The sequence below is a fragment of the Mus caroli genome, chromosome 10 (genome assembly GCF_900094665.2).
Source record: "Mus caroli chromosome 10, CAROLI_EIJ_v1.1, whole genome shotgun sequence".
Classification (NCBI taxonomy): domain Eukaryota; kingdom Metazoa; phylum Chordata; class Mammalia; order Rodentia; family Muridae; genus Mus; species Mus caroli.
This window is the reverse complement of record NC_034579.1, coordinates 68,050,645-68,065,901: the sequence shown is the minus strand read 5'-3', so window position 1 is coordinate 68,065,901 and position 15,257 is coordinate 68,050,645. Positions and strand designations below refer to the sequence as shown.

The following is a 15,257-nucleotide window of genomic DNA, read 5'->3' as shown; positions in this document are numbered from 1 at the left end:
AGAAAGATTATAACCTCTGTCATAGTCATCACTTAGAGTTTAAATAAAAGTAATGGCAATGTTTTGGTGAATTTTTGACATATTACTAGAAAAACATTCTTCCAAAGAATATTAGCTCCTAGAATTAAACCTATTTATAAGTATGCTGATTATGATCATGATAATGTTTAATAATACCATAAGTACAAGCCGTGATGTTTATTTCTAATTCAGATATAAAATAGCATGCTTATACCAGTCCACCAGTGAAGGAGGAATGGAAGTAGGGGTTTGGGGTTAGGTGCAAACTCTGTTTCTCAGCCATTTTCTGCCACTTTAGATACTGCTCAAGTTTCCCTCTTCTCTCCCTGAGGGGAACAAAGAACTAACCAGGGCCTGAGGATGAAAAGTTTTCTTTACAAATCTGTGATTGTGACTTTATACCTGTCAAGCATTTTATTACAGTGTCAAACAATATTATACCAACAATTTTTTTCAATCCTGAATGACTTTTTACATGTAGATTTTAAGTGTTTCCACCTCGTACTAAATGAGAAAATAGCAAGAAAAATATCTTGGATCTTTTAATCTTGCACAGAGATAAAGAAATTCTTTTAATTTTAAAGGTAATATTGTAGATGGCATGTTGTGTCCATATGTACACACATGTAAACATACACACACACACATATACACATATATATACATATACATACATACACACATACATGTATGTTTGCATGTATAATATATGCACATAAATTCACACACATGTACATACATATATAGACACAGTCACGCATGGTTACATATGCAATTCTGAGTCATTGAAATGAGAACTATCATCACGGAACTACCCAAATAAATGAAAGACGATAGTAGCAGAATCTTTTTTTCTTGATATTATTGGCAGGTATAGTCAAGTCTCTCCTTTTTAAAAACACAAATATTAATCAGCGTTAGCATGTTGAAAATCAAAACAAATGGATGTGATCATAAAGTATATACTCTCTAAAACCAAATACGGAGTCAGTGGGTCAATTTGTCTCAGCTGTCTGTCACACGCAAAGCACTGAGCAGCTTTGTAGAGGACACTGGGATGTTCAACACAATAGGAGAGTAAGTCCTGAGCTAAACTTTAGACATCAATCAAGGAGAGCTCATAGGATGCCACGCACTCCGGTTGAGTCAGTTTGACAAGCCAAGAGGCTTAGAAGCTACTCACAAGGCAGAAGAGTTTCACGGAAACTCAATCCTAGAGTCTGGTGTTCTCTCTACCCATACATTAATTTTCCATTCCCGAGTTAGCCTAGTGTATGGATCCATGTGCTCTCTTTTAGTATTATCCTATTATAAGTGCCTTTTAAGATTAAATTCTGACATAGCTAAAGCCTTCACCAGTGTTCCAACATGTCCTAGAAAGTCCTTGAGCAAGACCAGGGGCTTGGAATTCAGGAAGAATGTTGCTATTCACTGACACTCAGAATAGCCTCTGGTACTACACTATCACTTTGAATAAAAGCTAAGTCATTCCCTTACACAGGAATTTACCATCACTAAGGAAGAAGGAAGTTTCAGACCTAAGAAGAAACCAGAATAGATACTTAGAACTATAGCAGAGTTACACCCATACACACATATTTACAATGGCCTAAAGGGAAGGTGGACTATACAATAGACTAAAATAGGAACTATGGCAAGGGCACAAAGTCCTTGACCCTGGCTTCTAAGATTAAGTGAATCTTAGGTAGAGCCCTTGTTGATCCCATTAGTTAACAATGAATTCTATCCCAGGTGGTTCCTGTTGGACCTGTGTTTGCATTCCTCTGTTTTATGTAAGAATCCAGTAACCTCTTTGTACCTTCAGGGTATGTTACCCAACTTCCTTATTGTCTTCTGTATAAAAAGTTTGATGCTCAATTTGACAAATTACATTCAGATTCTACACAACCTCTCCTGTGTGCATCTGTCTGTCATCTCATATGAGGCTTTGCCCACCCGTGACTAGAGACCCATTCCACGAAGACAAAGGGGCCCAGAGGGTCTGCAGCAATAGGACAGAAGACAAGCCACTTGATGCCTGTGGTACACCAAGAAAATCAACTTGAACAAGGTGTGGCACCATTAGTGAAGACAGGGAATGAGCAGAGCATTGACAAATGGTGAGACTGGGCAGGCTTTGAAGATCCACTTTCCCCTGATGGTAATTGGAATGATGCAGCTGTTGAGCAGCAGACTGACATGAGGGGAATGGTACCTGAGAACGATTATTCTTCAACAAGACAGCGAAAGGATAGGAGGAGAGAGAAAAAATAATCAGGAAATATGGAATGCTTTAAAAACCAAATTAAGATCACTTTATGTTTCAGTAAGAAAGATGAACTATAGTCAGAGCAGGAAGAAAACTGATGTGAACTAAAAGCCGATTTTTGCCTAAGCTAGATCTTTGCTTAAGATAATTTGCTTATCAGTTTCTATTAATCAAGTTCACAATCGAACAGGGTGAACTCTAATTCAAATTTTGTACTTCGGATATAAAAAGGAAAACGCTTTAAATGAACTTCAAGCTAGAGGCCTGGGAACTAGTCAGCATCTGTGATTACTGCAGGGTCCAATGGAAGGACTCAGAGACAGAAAGAGCCACTGACTGACATGCTGTGCTTTTAATCTTCCAACATTTGACAGCGGTATTATCTCAGACAACCCATCTTCTTTATTTAATTTTACCCAATGTTTACAAATAGAAGGTTTTCGCAAATAAATCATTTTGATTGATTTTAGAGATTGCTGAACTGAAAGCCTGAATTTTCTGTTTATTTTCAAAACATACTGATGGCTTTCTATAAAGTATTTTTTTATTTTAAAGAGTAAAATAGGAGTGAATAATCTCATATATTCAGTGTTTTTATAGCAACTTAATATTTTGTGTTTATATTATGCATTGAAAGTGATATTATTGTTACTTTGCAAATGTTTTCTGATTCAGTGTCTAACAACAAATTAATAGAGGAACCATTAGAAAACATCAGAGGGACATTAATTAAAGGGGAAAAAGACAATTAAAATGAATTTTCAATAAAAGTAATAATATCACTTTTAAGATATTTTCAAAACTTTAACATGATTTTCATATAAGAATTGGTAATATAAGTAAAATACAATAAAGAGGATATAGTATTGTTTCTCTTTGAAGTCTCTGGATACCATAGAATGGAATTTTAAAATTTAACAGGCTAGGACTTGGCTCATTCTTGTAATTTGACGCTAGAGATCAGGCAGAAGAATTGCCATGAGTTTGGAGTTTGAAGCCAGAGTTAGCTCTCTGGACTATGGAATCAGAATGTCTTGAAATACCAATATGTGTGTGTGTGTGTGTGTGTGTGTGTATAGGTATATATATAATGTGTGTGTGTGTATATATACACATTATATATAATGTGTATATATATGATGTGTATATATATATAAACATTAGTCAGTAACTGTAAATAATGTCTCACAAAAATAATTTCTTTCAGTATCTAGTGAAATCATTTCATAAATCTGAAGACATTATGCCCAATACTTTTCAATAAACATAAATGTCAGTAGCATGCCTATATATATATTCTCTCATATATATATATATATATGTATATATATATATTCTCTCAAAATATATTATAATAAAAAACAGTCATTTGCATTTTACTATAGTGGCTTGAATTTCTGTAATTCTATTATGAGTTATAGAATACATTTTTAAAAACTATTAGCTCTTATTTTACGTTCTTTTACCTCTAGGCACATTGGTCATTACTATAATGGAATTACACAGGTTTATAATACAAGCTGAACACACATATCAGCGCAGGAGCACAGACCTCATTCACAGTGGCATAGTAGCTTTCATGCTTGAATGTGGGGGAGTTGTCATTCCGATCTCGCACCACGATGCGTACTTCATGATAGATAACTGTGCCAACCTTCTTGTTGACACACTGGACTTGTACCACAATGGAGTGTATGTTCATTGGTGGCTGCGGGAAGAAATGACATCGTTTTAGACAACAACACACTTAACTGTTTCACTATTAGTTTGACCACTTCTTTTCTATGATAAGCCAAAAAGCAAGATATGGCCTGGTTTAAAAGTAAGAGGAGATGATCCTGATGGTTTCATTGTTGAATTCCACATCTAAACCTATAAGGCTTCCAATGTTATTATAATCATAAGATTTTGCTTGTGCATAGACACAGAACCCATGCTAAGATTTGCTTGAACAACAACAACAACAACAAAAAAAAAAACAAAAAACAAAAAAGGTCTTTCTTTATAAAATCCTGAGAAACAATGATCTTAAAATTATTTTTTGAAAACAAAGTCACATTAAACTTCTGAGAGGTGAGAAACTTTATAATTCTATGTTCACTTACTTTCATGAAAATAGCATATCCCTTAATAATAAAATTAACATGAGCAAAAGAAAAACTTGAATCATATGCCAACCACATTCAAACTGCCCACATATACACATACACATTGCCCATCTCTTTTATGTGCACCATTTTTATCACTATCAGGCTTACCTATTTTCTCTAAATATTGTTTTGTCAGAATAACTCACAGAGGGCTTTCTCATCATAAGTATCCTGTCTCCACCCTGCCCCATTTTTCCGAGTTCCACTATTTGTTTTTTTTACTTATCATCCACAACTTCATATATTCTATGCTTCATATGTTTGTTTTGATGAGACTGGAGGACCCCTCTAACAGGGTGCTTTTCAATACCTAGTCACACCCCTCTCCATAACACCTGATGTATATTTAGGACACATGAGTGAATGACGTCAGAGAACACTCATTTCTCACTCTGCTTCCAGAAATACTGCCTGGATGACTAAGGGAAAGTTTAAAACATCTCCAGTGCTTACCTGCCTAACTCTGACAGTGGGGACCCAGCAATAGTAATGTGATTCTACTTCAGTCATCATACAGGACTACCTACTACTGGGAACTTACAACAAACACTTAACACTTACGGGATGTGAACTATGTTCCATTCACAAAACACTGAATTGCCATCACCTTCACGAGTTTTTAATATAATTATGATGCATTCAGCATTGTCCTTTGTCATGTATTAGAGGTCGATTTTTTTATAAGTACAGCATTATCTTTTGCCATGTTTTGGAGGTACATTTATAAAATAAGCAGCTATTCATTACTTATCCATTTACCATGTGCCAAAGATCCCTGGACCATGTTTCCCTGTCCATCAACAGTGTTGGTTTCCCTGGCCTGCCTCCTCTCTACTACCGATTATGTGTTCTGTGTCTGACAATTACCTAGGCAGATCATCACCAATGTACACTAATCAAAACCCTACATTTGCTTCATAATACAAGCACATATGTATCAAACAAGATTAATAAATCAAATCTATCCATAAACTATGAAATAAATGGGCTCTCTATAATATAAACTAACAATTTGGGATTATAAGACAAGCCACTTAATATTTACAATCAATACAGATGACAGGGCAAACAACCCTGGGCCTGAGGGAGAGGAAAATGAATCGCAGACTGCATGCCACACCTGGAGATGAGACATGTGCTGCAGTAAATATGTTTAAACCACAGCAAAAGGTTACACAATCAGAAGGCACTTCTGTGTGCAACAAAGTCAAAGGTAACAGAATTGGTAAATGGTGGCCTCCTCAAAATACAAGTGAAGGAGATGCTACAGAGATGAAGCAGGAGTGGGTGAGTGGGTGGAGGAGCACCCTCATAGAGGCAAAGGGGAGGAGGGGGATGTGATGTGTCGGCGGTTTGGATGGTTGTCCTGGAAGGGGGATATCATTGGAAAGGTAAACAAAATGATTTTTAAAAACTGATGAAAACAAAAATAAAATAGAGGTGAAGATCTTTACATGAGCTGTGACATCATTCTGTGCTTTAATGTCTGACATCAATGAAGACAGTGAAGTTATGTTTATAGAAATTCCAAGTAACACCCCTCCACACACACACACACACACACACACACACACACACACACACACGTCACAGGAACATAAAATAAATACCATGACTAAGGACAAAACCATCGTAATAATTAACAATAAATAATACTGCAGTTTTGAAATAATACACTTAAGCCCCACCCCTAATTTGTTTAGGTTAAAAAAAAAATCACCTAAATACTACAAATGACTATAGACATTTACATGAGCACATCCTGATGAAAGACAGGTAGAAGACACACTTACATGCCAACAATAAAATCGGAGGATGGAACATTAATGGGTAAACCCTATAACCATTGCAGAAGCAAAGGAACTTAAGATAGCAGATATTTTACAAGTGAATAGAAAATAGAGTTAGTGCACTTTGAGAATATTTGATAACTTTCAGAAGTTAGCAAAGACAAAAACTTGCTAATGTAAACCATTTTGTAAGAGGGCCTCTTTAATAAAACATCCCGAATGCTACAGAGTAGTCTGCTAGCAAAGCCACCTGGAAGTCTCAAGTTTCAGATAAAGGACTGAATTGCAGAAAATTCACAGAATTTAAAGTAAGTGACCCCCTGTGCCTTTACTACCAGTTTCAAAGTAATTGCCCTAATAGTCTAGTCAAAAAAAAAAAAAAACAAAAAACAAACAAACAAAAAAAAAACCTGTGTTTTAATTGTAAAGTAAAACCAGAATAAGTATACCTACTGCTATTTTTGGCACAACTTTTGGAAGACAATCAGGTAAGTTATATTCATCTGAAGTTATTTTTCCTCTAAATATTTCGAGAGACTTATAAATTCCCTCATCTTCATTTGCTACTTTACATGGGACTGTACCATTGGCACAAAAAGGTCACAGGCTTTCAAAGGGAGTTAAATACAGTGTATGAGGGCCCCCCTTCTTCCAGTTAAGTACCTGTAAATTAGATATGAACAGGTCACCTGGAACTGCTGTCATTCTCAACTCTGGCTCCCTGTGTGTGCACTGCTTAGTGGTTGGGATGAACTTAGGTGGCAATAAATTCCAACCACTGTGGATTACAGTGAAGTAAAGAGGTCCCTGTGGCAAATATTGAAGGCACAGTGTAATTTCGTATTGGAATAAATCCTATTCTCCTGTACAGGGAAGTCATAAATACATCACACATAGTCTTACTGAGTCGATTAGTCAGACTTTAGGGACTCTGCAATGCTTATGGAAGTGCTGGGGAGGTTTATGACTCTGTAATGATGGAAGTGTGGGGGAGATTTTGGTTGAGCTTGCACAGCTACAGGCGAAAGTCAGTCATGGCAGTTCTTTGATGATCTTTCTTCCATTTTGAATTCTATTCATGTGTTCTATTTATGAAACAAGGAAACACCCTATACATAAAATGTGTGGGGTATATGTTTAAAATAATCACATTTATATATCCCTAGAATTTAAAAAATATGTACTATTCCAAAGTCAAGACTGCATGTTCGTGCAATGATATGAATCACCGGTTTATGAAGTTTAGCTCTCAAAGGTAATATTGGAAGCATGAGGTGAAGAAGGAACCTTTCAAAGCACATGGGGACACTATAGTAGAAGAGAAAGATGGAAAATGAGCCACCTAGGCTATTACATGAGAAGGAAATGTATGTAAACAAGGCAGTGATGTGCACATTGCAGATTCTAACACTCCTCTATGACATAAGGGAAATTTAATATTTTTAGAAGCTGATTACTTAAATATTAATAATTTGGAAGTTTCATTATTAAAATGGGACTAATTTTTGTAAACCTTTAAGATTTGATCTTATTGTTTCATAGCGTATATAAAAGTGTGTCAAATTTGTACAGGCATGAATGGTTTTGCCATGTCTCCTTCCCTCTGTCTTGGGATTTGCTTACTATCTCCATATAATGAAGAATTATTGTTGTTTTATGCAAAAAATTTAGAAAAGGTGCAAGTATGCTCTAGGAATATCTATTTCACATTCCCAAGGCTTGGACTCACACCCAAACATATGGTAGGCGAACTATCTACCACTAGGCTCTGTAGTTCTAGCCCTTAGATTGATATGCAAATGAAAAAGTAGAGGTAATGATTGTCCAGAGTTGTCTACTCCTTCAAAAATTAATCTTTATAAATAATGATGTAATTATAGGAGTTACATAAAGAACAAAATGCCAATTTGAAAACAGAATTAGGTATAAACTTAGATGAATTTAGATATATTTCATAGTTTTTAATACTATTTATTATATGTTAAGTTCCAGATAGGTAAAGTTAACATGACCTAACCCTTAGATACTAAGAACAGTTCTGTTAAATTTATATTAAATAATCACAATGAACATAAAACAGACTAGTTAAGACTATGGAGTATAGAATGTATAATTACACACCAGTATCAACATTAGGAAGCAAATTTATGTATAAGTAGCATTTATTGATATGGTCCTTGCTCTGTTGTGGGAATTCACCCCTAGCAGCACAAATATGGTACTATGATAAAAAAAGAAGAAATGAATTCTGGGTGGAGATGGGATGGGAGAGAATCTAGAATTTAAGAGTAGGGTGTAGCAGCTCAGTGTGTGTGTGTGTGTGTGTGTGTGTGTGTGTGTGTGTGTGTGTGTGTAATCAAGATACAGAGCACAAAACCCATAAAAATTCCAAAGAATTTAAAAGATTTCCTTAATTCTCTTGTGATTGCAATCACAAGTGGGGAGGGAGGGAGAACTTGTGAGGGAAAGTGGATGGGGGGGGGGGACAGTGTGGGGTAGAGGGGAACCTGATCTGGTATTGGATGAGGGAAAAGGACTGAAGCTCTGAGGGCCATCAGAAAGAATGCAAACAGGCAACCTCAGGAAATAGGAGGTTGGGGGGGGGACTCCCCAGAATGCATCAGAGACCTGGGAGGTGAGAGACTCCCAGGACTCATAGGGAGGGACCTGAGATGAAATGACAGTAGGGAGAGGGAACTTATAGAACCCACCTCCAGCAGAAAGACAGGACATCAAGTGAGGGATGTGGTTGTCATCCCAGTCACACTTCTGACCCATAATTGTTTCTTTCTGAAAGAATTACAGGGATGGAAATGGAGAGGAGCCTGAGGAAAAGAAGATCCAGTGACAGGCCCAAAGTGGGATCCAGCTCAAGGGGATGTCCTCAGGCCTGGCACTATTACTGAGGCCATGGAATGCTCACAAAAAGGGATCTATCATGACTGCCCTCCAGAAGACCCAACAAGCAACTGAAAGAGTCAGATGCAGTTATTTGCACCTAACTAATGGACAGAAGCAGCTGACCTCTGTTGTTGAATTAGGGAAGGCTAAAGAAGTTGAGGAGAAGGGCAATCCTGTAGGAAGACCAGCAGTCTCAATTAATCTGAACCCCGGAGATCTCTCAAACACTAGACTACCAAACAGACAGAATACACCAGCTGATCTGAGGCTCCCAACACACATACAGTAGAGGATTTCTAGGTCTGTGTTCATTCAGAGATGATGCCCCTGACCCTCAAGAGACTGGAGGCCCCAAGGAGTTTAAAGGTGAGGTGGTGTGGAGGGTGGGGGCATCCACTTGGACATGGGGTGGGGTGGGGAGGAAGTGTGGGATGTGGAACAGTCAGGGGTGGATGAGGAGGGGCAGGGAATGGAATATGGAGTGTAAAAAATGAATTACAAATAAAATTAAATTAAAAAAAGAAATACCACCCCTCCAAAAAAGAATTTAAAAGACTTACAATCAATTTTAGAGTCTATTTAAGATGAAGGTTGAGTGAACATTGAGATTGTCATGGGTTCCAAATGAGAGAAAGGAAGAGTGACAGAAAGGGATGCTGATGGATGCATGTGTAAATGTGGATGGGAGATGAGGCCACTCATCAGACCTAGCAAATGAAGAGTGCCTGGGTAGAATGGATAAAACCCTTTGAGCAGCAATAAAGTTCAAAATTGAAGGTGTTGGGTTCTCTTAGGTCATTGCTTTCCCTGGCCAAGGGCTTCTAATCTTTGCAATGAGTTTAGATCCATATTATACTATTGAAACAGATCCAGCTTGTTCTATTTAATTTATTGATTCCATAATAACAGGTACTCATTCCACACCTCATAGTGATTAAGTGATACTTGTCCCATGAGATCATAATTTGGCCTTTAAAAGATCCTTGAGTTTCTCAATATATACAATTGATTTTTATGACTTTGTTTAGGAGTCAATTCGGATAACTATACTGAACATAAACAAAAATAGGGGGAAAAACTGATAGCCAAAGCAATATTTGAAAATTGCCAAACTGTTCATATTAACTCTTTTACAAATATTTTCTAATCAAATTCAAATGTATGGAGCCTGGTAATTTTTATGTTTTCTTATGAGTTTTTATTAAAATAATTAGCCTACTTAAAATTTTTAATTTTGAAATGTTGTTATTTACATTAAATTTGCTTTTTCCCCCTATACAACCATGATTATACAAACAATAGATTATTTATAGCCTCAAAAAGCAAAGGGCAGAAAACTTGGCTTGGATTTCTTTCTCTAGAAAAAAAAAATATCATTATTACCTGCTTGAAATGCAACTCTAATTGGAGAAGTCCATTAAAATAACCTCACTACACTTCTTTGTTACAGTTCATTCAGACAAATAATTATTTAGTTTGTATTTATTTTAATGATTTAAAATAAATTAATTTTATTTTTATTTTTTTTTAAATAAAAGCAGTCAATTTATGAACTGGATATTCATTGTAAAAGATAGAAACTTGGACTTTCTCTCAAGTTTATGAAAATGAATCAAATGAATAGAAATGAATCAAATGTTGAAGACATGCATCTGAAACAAACTATGAAGAAGCCTCTCAATAGCTAAGGACATAACCAACAGAGTGTTATAAGTTGTCTTACATTAATAAAATGGGAGAGATTGGTAAGTATTCAAAGGCTAGAATATATAAAGAATTTGAAAGGTTCAGATTCAGTACGAAAAAAAGTTCAAAGAACTTATCCAGAAATGTGCAAAAGCTACGACTAGATACATCTCAGGAGAAGTTTAAATGTCCCCCCAAAAAGTTATGAAGAAGGGTTGAATTTTACTATTTTAGTTGTCATGGGAATGCAAGTCAAAGCCACACTAAAACATCCATTGTCTCACCTCAGCTAGACTGTCTAGTTTTATAAAAGAAAAAATACAAAAGGTAGCAAGGGGTATTGAGACTTGAAGAGGGACTACTTGTACACTTTTGTGGAATGCAAATTTACCCAAGCATTGTGGTAAGTGTATGGAGCATCCAAGAGACTAGATCTACCACAAAATACAGCTATCTCACTACTGAGTATATATCAAAGGAAAATGGCATCAGTATAGCAAAGGGAACTCTACATGTCAATGCTTGCCTCTAAAATACACCCTGTACTTTGATGTGGAATCAACCTAAGTGCCAGGCACACAACAATGGATAGAGAAAATGTGGTACATAGGCACAGTAGAAAATTCCTTAGATATAAAAGGGATTGCTATTTTATCACATAGTGAAATCGAAGGACTTTAAAGACTTTATGGTAAATGAAATAAAGTTAGGTACAGGAAGAGAAGTACTGGTGTTCACTCAGATATGTATTCATATATTCTAGATACAGAAAGTTGGAATTTAGGATAGTGATTAGCACCTGATAGGAAGGGTAAAGGGGAAGCAGACAATAGGAGGTTTGATTAAAGGTATACAAGTATAAACAGACAGAAGAAGCATAATACACTTTCTTCCTAAGAGTTAGTGTGTGTGAGTGTGTGTGTGTGTGTGTGTGTGTATGCACATGTGTATATGTGTGATATTACACAACAAGCTATTGCCCATTTTCTAGATAACAGAAGAGTATGGCTCAAAGGCTCCACACATACTAATGATAGGAGATGGAAAATCAACCATAGCTTATTATATGGATTTGATGTTATAAATCGTATATGTGTGTTGAAATATCATGTTAGAATTCACAAATGTATATGCTTACAGTCTTCACAAATACACAAGGAAAACTTTTACTATAGAACTGGGAGACATGAATATCAAAAAGCTAAACCACCACATGAAAGACAGAAATGGAGCATCTAAATATATAAATGCTCAAGAGTCTGATCTGTGGGGATGAGGGTAGTGAATTGACAAAGAAAGACAGGCAGGACCACAGGGGCAAAGATGAAGAAATACAGAGGCAGATACACAAGACCTCTGAGACTAAGACCACGTAGGCTTCTATTGCAAATATTACTAACATTCACCTAAATCATTTCCTTATATTTATCTGAAGTCATTTTAAAACTTATTGGCCAAAATTAAACATTCAATTTCTTTTAGTCTTAGGAAAGTATCAGGGTATGTCTCAGATACAAGAGAATCATGTATACTAAAACGATTTTGTAGCATTCTGTTTTGTTTTATTTTATTATTTTTTTAATATACTGAATGAATGCAGAGTCAATGGCCATAGCATGGAGCTTGGCAGTTGTTTGTAGGCTCAAACACAATTATCAGCTCTGTGTGGCTCTACAAAAACATTCACATTGTTTATTATGGCTCACTCTTTTCATAAAAGGAATGAGCCAAATTATTTGGCTTCAACCCCCAGAATTATATTTCTGGCAAATAATCCATGTTTAACAAGAAAGTAGAGCTTGGTTTTGGTTCACAATAATAAGCTCCTTAATAATAATGTGTGCTTTGTCAATATTTACTTTTTGAATAGGGATACATTCTAAGTTAAGTAGAATTTAATATATTATAAAATTTATACATCTATATGCATGTTTATATACATATGCTGGGAAGCATCATAATAAATAAAATCTGGATGGGATAAGCAATCACTCAAACCTTTTTCCACATTTATTAGTAGAAATTGTTCACAAGAAGTATTGTTAAGAAGAGCTACTTGGAGCAATAGAGACACCGACTCACCCATAATATTTTTAATCCCAAATTTATCCTGTCTACAAGAAATGCAGGCACTGGGAATGAAGCAGAGACTGAGGGAATAGTCAACAGATAACTGGTCCAACTTGAGACCTATACCATGGACAAGTACCAATCCCTGACAATATTAATGATACTCTGTCATGCTTGCAGACCTGAGAGGCTCCACTCAGCAACTAACTCATACAGATCAAGGAGTCAGAAAGCCAGACAGTAGATGGAGCTTGAAAACTCTTATAGAAAAATAGGAGGAAGGTTTTTGAACCCCAAAGGGGATAGGAATTCAACAGGAAGACCATTAGGGAAGTCAAGAGTCTGAACCACCAACTAAAGAACATACATGTGCTGGACCTAAGTCTCCCACACATATGTAGCAGGTGTACAGCTTGGTCTTCCTGTGGTTCCCGAACAACTGGAATGGATACTATCCTAAAAGCTGTACCCTTTATGTGGGATATGTTTTTCTAGCAGGGCTGCCTTATTTGGCCTCCATGAGAGAGAAAGGACCTAGCCTCGCAGAGAGTTGAAGTACCAGGGTGGGAGGGATACCCAGGCAGGGCCCCTACCACTCAGAAGAGAAGGGGAGGAGTATGGGGGAAACATTGTCATAGGGGGTAACCTAGAGGTGAGCAGTGAGTAGGATGCAGGATGTATAGTGAATAACTAAAAAATAAAATTAAAAATAAAGAATAGCCCACTTGGTAGTCTGACCCATGACCTTCACCCCACACTGCAACATCAGACCCATGTGGGAGCCATAGTTATTTGCTTTCTTGCCTGTTCTGACAACTGACCCTCAGTCCTTGCCACCTATCCACCCTCCCATCCCAGAACATAGCTACACCTGTACATGGGTGAGTCCTTGTTAAACCTCAATTATTTCATCCTACTTATAGATGATATAATATCTTCCATGATACCCCAAAAACTCTACCATAAAATCTGGACAGAAAATCAAGAATTATAGTGAAGTGGCAAGACAAACACAAACCTACAGAAATCAGTAGCCTTTCTATACATCAATAACAAACAATTTGAGAAACAAAGACCCTAGTGACACCTACACTTCCCATAGCTTCAAAATATACCTATGAATAAACCTAACCAGCAAGGTGAAATGCCTACACAATAAAAAGCTTAAGCCTTTGAAACCAGAGATCGAGGAAGATACACGAAGATGTACGAAGACGGTGGATGCTCATGGATTGATGGAATGTTGTAAAAATGATCTTCCTACTGAAAAAATGTAAAGATTCAATGCAATTCACATTAACACACACACCATTCTTCAATGAAATATAAGAGGCCCAGGAGAACCAAAGCAAAAGCAAACCTGGATGAAAAGAATAATGCCAGAGAGGTTTTCATACCAGATTACAAGCGATATTACAATGTTATAACAGTAAGTACTTAATGATGCTATCACAACACAGCAAAGTAAAACAAAGGAAGAAAAATGGATGACCAATACATGAGTTCCTTTCACAATGGCCATGTTATATTTGACAAAGTTGCCAGCAACACACACTGTAGGAAAGACAGCATCTTCAACAAATGGTGCTGGACAAACTGGATGTCCACTTGAAGAAGGATAGAATTAGATGTATATTTATTGCCTACATAAAAATCCCCTCCGAAGAGATCAAAGACTTCAATGTGAAACTTGAAATGCTAAAACTTCTGAAAGAAATCATATGTGGTACCCAAGAAAGCATAGGAATATAAAAGGACTTTCTGAATAGGACTTCTTTTTTTCAGGAATAAGACCAAAAAAAAAACCCATGACATATGAGAAAAATAAAAATTAAGCAAGTGAAGAGGAAGACCATAGGATTCACCTATTCAAGATTAATATCTATAAAGAACTAGAAGGAGGAGGAAGAGAAGGAGAAGAAGGAGAAAGAAGAAAGAAGAAGAAGAAGAAGAAGAAGAAGAAGAAGAAGAAGAAGAAGAAGAAGAAGAAGAAGAAGAAGAAGACAATGACGATGACAAGGAGGAAGAGGAGGAGGAGGTAAGTGAACAAATTGCTCAATTAAAAAAATGTGTCATAGATCTCAAAAGGTAATTTTAAAAAGAAGTAAAAATCATCAAGGAATATCTAAATGATATTGATGACATCTCTAGCAATTAGAAAAGTGCACACAATTAATATTCCATGTTATGATACTCAAAATGTTTTTGAACAACAAAGGAACTGATAATAAATGCTTATGAGAGTACAGGGAAAGGAGAGCCCTTATTCACTGATGGTTGGATTACAAACAGAAGTCAGTGTGAGGGTTCTTTTTTTTTTCTTTCCCATTTTTTATTAGGTATTTAGCTCATTTACATTTCCAATGCTAT

General features: G+C 36.3%; 1 protein-coding gene across 11 annotated transcripts in view; it reads right to left on the bottom strand.

Annotated features, from left to right (window-relative positions):
* Positions 1 to 15,257, bottom strand: part of Pcdh15 (protocadherin related 15) — a 1,443,104-nt gene that overhangs the window by 425,411 nt on the left and 1,002,436 nt on the right. For all 11 annotated transcript variants that reach the window (XM_029482520.1, XM_021175219.2, XM_021175220.2 and 8 more), the window contains one exon: positions 3,843 to 3,998. In XM_029482520.1, the coding sequence (XP_029338380.1) occupies positions 3,843 to 3,998 (156 nt within the window). The remainder of the gene's footprint in view (positions 1 to 3,842; positions 3,999 to 15,257) is intronic.